The sequence below is a fragment of the Oryza glaberrima genome, chromosome 1, assembly GCF_000147395.1.
Source record: "Oryza glaberrima chromosome 1, OglaRS2, whole genome shotgun sequence".
Classification (NCBI taxonomy): domain Eukaryota; kingdom Viridiplantae; phylum Streptophyta; class Magnoliopsida; order Poales; family Poaceae; genus Oryza; species Oryza glaberrima.
This window is the reverse complement of record NC_068326.1, coordinates 1082268-1084902: the sequence shown is the minus strand read 5'-3', so window position 1 is coordinate 1084902 and position 2635 is coordinate 1082268. Positions and strand designations below refer to the sequence as shown.

The window sequence follows — 2635 nt, the reverse complement described above, 5'->3', positions numbered from 1 at the left end:
ATTTGTGTTGGTCATTCTTCTCTTGTGTCTTTTACTTGCTGGCATTTGTGGGCTTTAGTCGATCTGAAACTTTATGAATTACTATGTCATCATCTGTACGAGTTACGAAAAAAAAAAGTATCTCTCTTTGACGTGTGTTAAAAAGCGTATTAACGGATGTATGTGTACGTGTGCATTCGCCGTGTAATCGAAATGAAATTATTATTTGAGATGGAGCAGATAGGCCATGAGTTTTTTTTTTGAGTGCGAGATGGTCCCAACAAACTAAGATCCTCTTGCAAAACAATTAACAAGGCTACATTTCCAACTAGATTATCCATGGAAATTATGCAAAGGTCACAGCTGTGGGTTTGCAAAGTTGGACCATGTTCATTTGACAAGCCACCATGCTACAAGTCTTTTGTGACATCACACGCAACATCTTGCAGAGGCAAAGCAAAAGAAGCCATGGACCAGGATACCATGGCAATACTACACGAGAATTATTACTAGTAATAACCCTGAAACTAACAGGGATAGACTAAGCCACAAGCTTAGGTAAGTTAGGTGTGACCCAAAAGCAAACAAACACATCCAACAGATCATGGTGAAGCGTACTAGATGTGCACGGTGACGGAGACGGTGCCCGACGAACCCCAGTAAGCCTCCGGCACGAACAGGAAAGCCTTCGCCTCGAACACATCAAGCTGGCGGACGCACGGAACAGTGCCCGACGCCGACAGCGCGAGCTCGCCCTGGCCCGGCCCGACGGCGGCGAGCTCAATCTTGTACCGCAGCTCGCAGTTCGCCGGCGGCGGAGGGCCGACGCTGACGAGCGACAGCGAGCGGCCGGACAGGACGTCGCCGCCGTTGAGCAGGAGGAAGACGCGGGTGCCGCCGCGGTGGAGGACCACGTGGAACGGCTTGCTCTTGTGCACCGTGACGACGATGCCCCGGAGCCGGAGGGAGCCCATGGCGACGACGGCGTCCGTGGCGTGTTCGTCCAGGATGTGGTTGTAGAGCAGTAGGCCGAGGTAGGTGCAGCCGTCGAACGGGCAGGGGCACGGCGCGTGCGGGCACGACGCCTCGTGGCTCCGCCTCTCGGTGTAGCCGACGGTCTCCGTGCACCCGCTCGCCCTGAACTTGCAGGGAGCGGACATGGCGGCGAGCACCTTCTCCAGCGGCCGGCACCGGATGTCGCCGATGGGCTCGTTGCAGCTCGGGCATTCCCTGCCCATGACGAGGCAGCAGGAGCCGCACGCGGCGTGGCCGTTCTTGCACTGCACATCAACAAACAAACATCAAACAAATGCTCTTCGAGCCTTGTTACATTCTTCTTGTTGTAGTCTACAACCAACCATCATATTGATACGTACCATGTAAACTCGATCTTCAAAAGGCAAGAAACAAATGCCACACTCTAGCGAGTCACTGTCGATGGAGTAGGTCATCTTGGTCGTCTCCTCTTCCACATCCTGCTGCTGATCCGTGCAGAGCCCCGCCTCCGTCTTCTTCGCCACCTTCTTCACCGACCTCGTCTTCTTAGCCGTGCCATGATCCATGGTAGTCCTCTTGCCGTTTTTCTTCATCATACCTAAACGCGTCAAACGCATCCTTGCTGCAACGCAGTGAATAAACTCTACTACTCCCTCCGCCCCACGGTATAAGGTATTTAAGGTATTTTCGGTTTTTGTTCGTAACGTTTGAACACTCGTCTTATTCAATTTTTTTTATAAATATAAAAAACGAAAAGTTGTGTTTAAAATACTGTAGATAATAAAGTAAGCCATAAATAAAATAATTAATAATTTCAAAAATTTTTAAATAAGACAAGTCGTCAAACATTGTAAACTAAAACACAAAATCCATTATATTATAAAACCAAAACTCAAAATCCATTATATTATGAGACAAAAACTTAAAATCCATTAGATTATAAAACCAAAACTTAAAATCCATTATATTAGGAGACGGAAAGAGTAGAAAATCCATTATATTATGAAATAGAGGGAGTAGTAGTATGCAATACTACTTACCTGCAATTCTGCAAAGCTTGAAACACTCTACTACGGAGTAGTACGCAATACTCCTAGAAGCTTGAAACTCGGTAGCTTCACTGGTTGGAGCAATATTGGGTCTGTATTTATAGAGCCGACCGGGTAGCAGGGAAAAGAGGAAGAGGCATCAGGCTACGTGTCAATATGGAATGGTCCGTAGAATCGCTGGATGCCTCGATGAAGTGGTAAAAAGAGGAAGAGGCATGCAGCGAGCCACACGCAGCACATCCTCCCTCCGTCCCATAAAAAAAAAAAGCAAATCTTGAATTTCCGTACCAACGTTTAACTATCCGTTTTATATAAATTTTTTTATAATTAGTATTTTTATTGTTGTTAGATGATAAAACATGATTAATATTTTATACGTGACTTATTTTTTTAATTTTTTTATATTTTTTTAAATAAAACGGATGGTCAAAAGTTAGATATGGAATCAGGGTTTGTTTTTTTTTGATGGAGTGAGTACACACACTATCCTGCAAGTGTACTGTCTACTCCACCACACTGTGTGTTGTCGTGTGTGACTCTCCAGTCTCGAGTACTCCGTCTGCGTCAATGCGTCATGCTGCTAGCATCTCCTCGAGCTGAAAGATTCGCAA

The 2635-nt window shown here is 46.1% G+C and overlaps 1 protein-coding gene across 2 annotated transcripts; it reads right to left on the bottom strand.

Annotated features, from left to right (window-relative positions):
• Nucleotides 1-351: 351 nt before the first annotated feature.
• LOC127783683 (E3 ubiquitin-protein ligase SINA-like 10) lies at nt 352-2079 on the bottom strand. 2 transcript variants are annotated; one of them, XM_052310886.1, is made up of 3 exons: nt 2016-2079; nt 1356-1562; nt 352-1259 (listed from the first exon to the last, which is right to left on the bottom strand). In XM_052310886.1, exons 2-3 carry the CDS (start codon nt 1539-1541, stop codon nt 597-599), a joined length of 849 nt encoding a protein of 282 aa, XP_052166846.1. In that variant the 5' UTR covers nt 1542-1562; nt 2016-2079; the 3' UTR covers nt 352-596. The 2 variants fall into 2 exon arrangements, with proteins under 2 accessions (XP_052166846.1, XP_052166838.1); XM_052310878.1 differs by having other exon boundaries at nt 1356-1597; nt 2016-2077.
• Between the last annotated feature and the right edge of the window lie 556 nt (nt 2080-2635).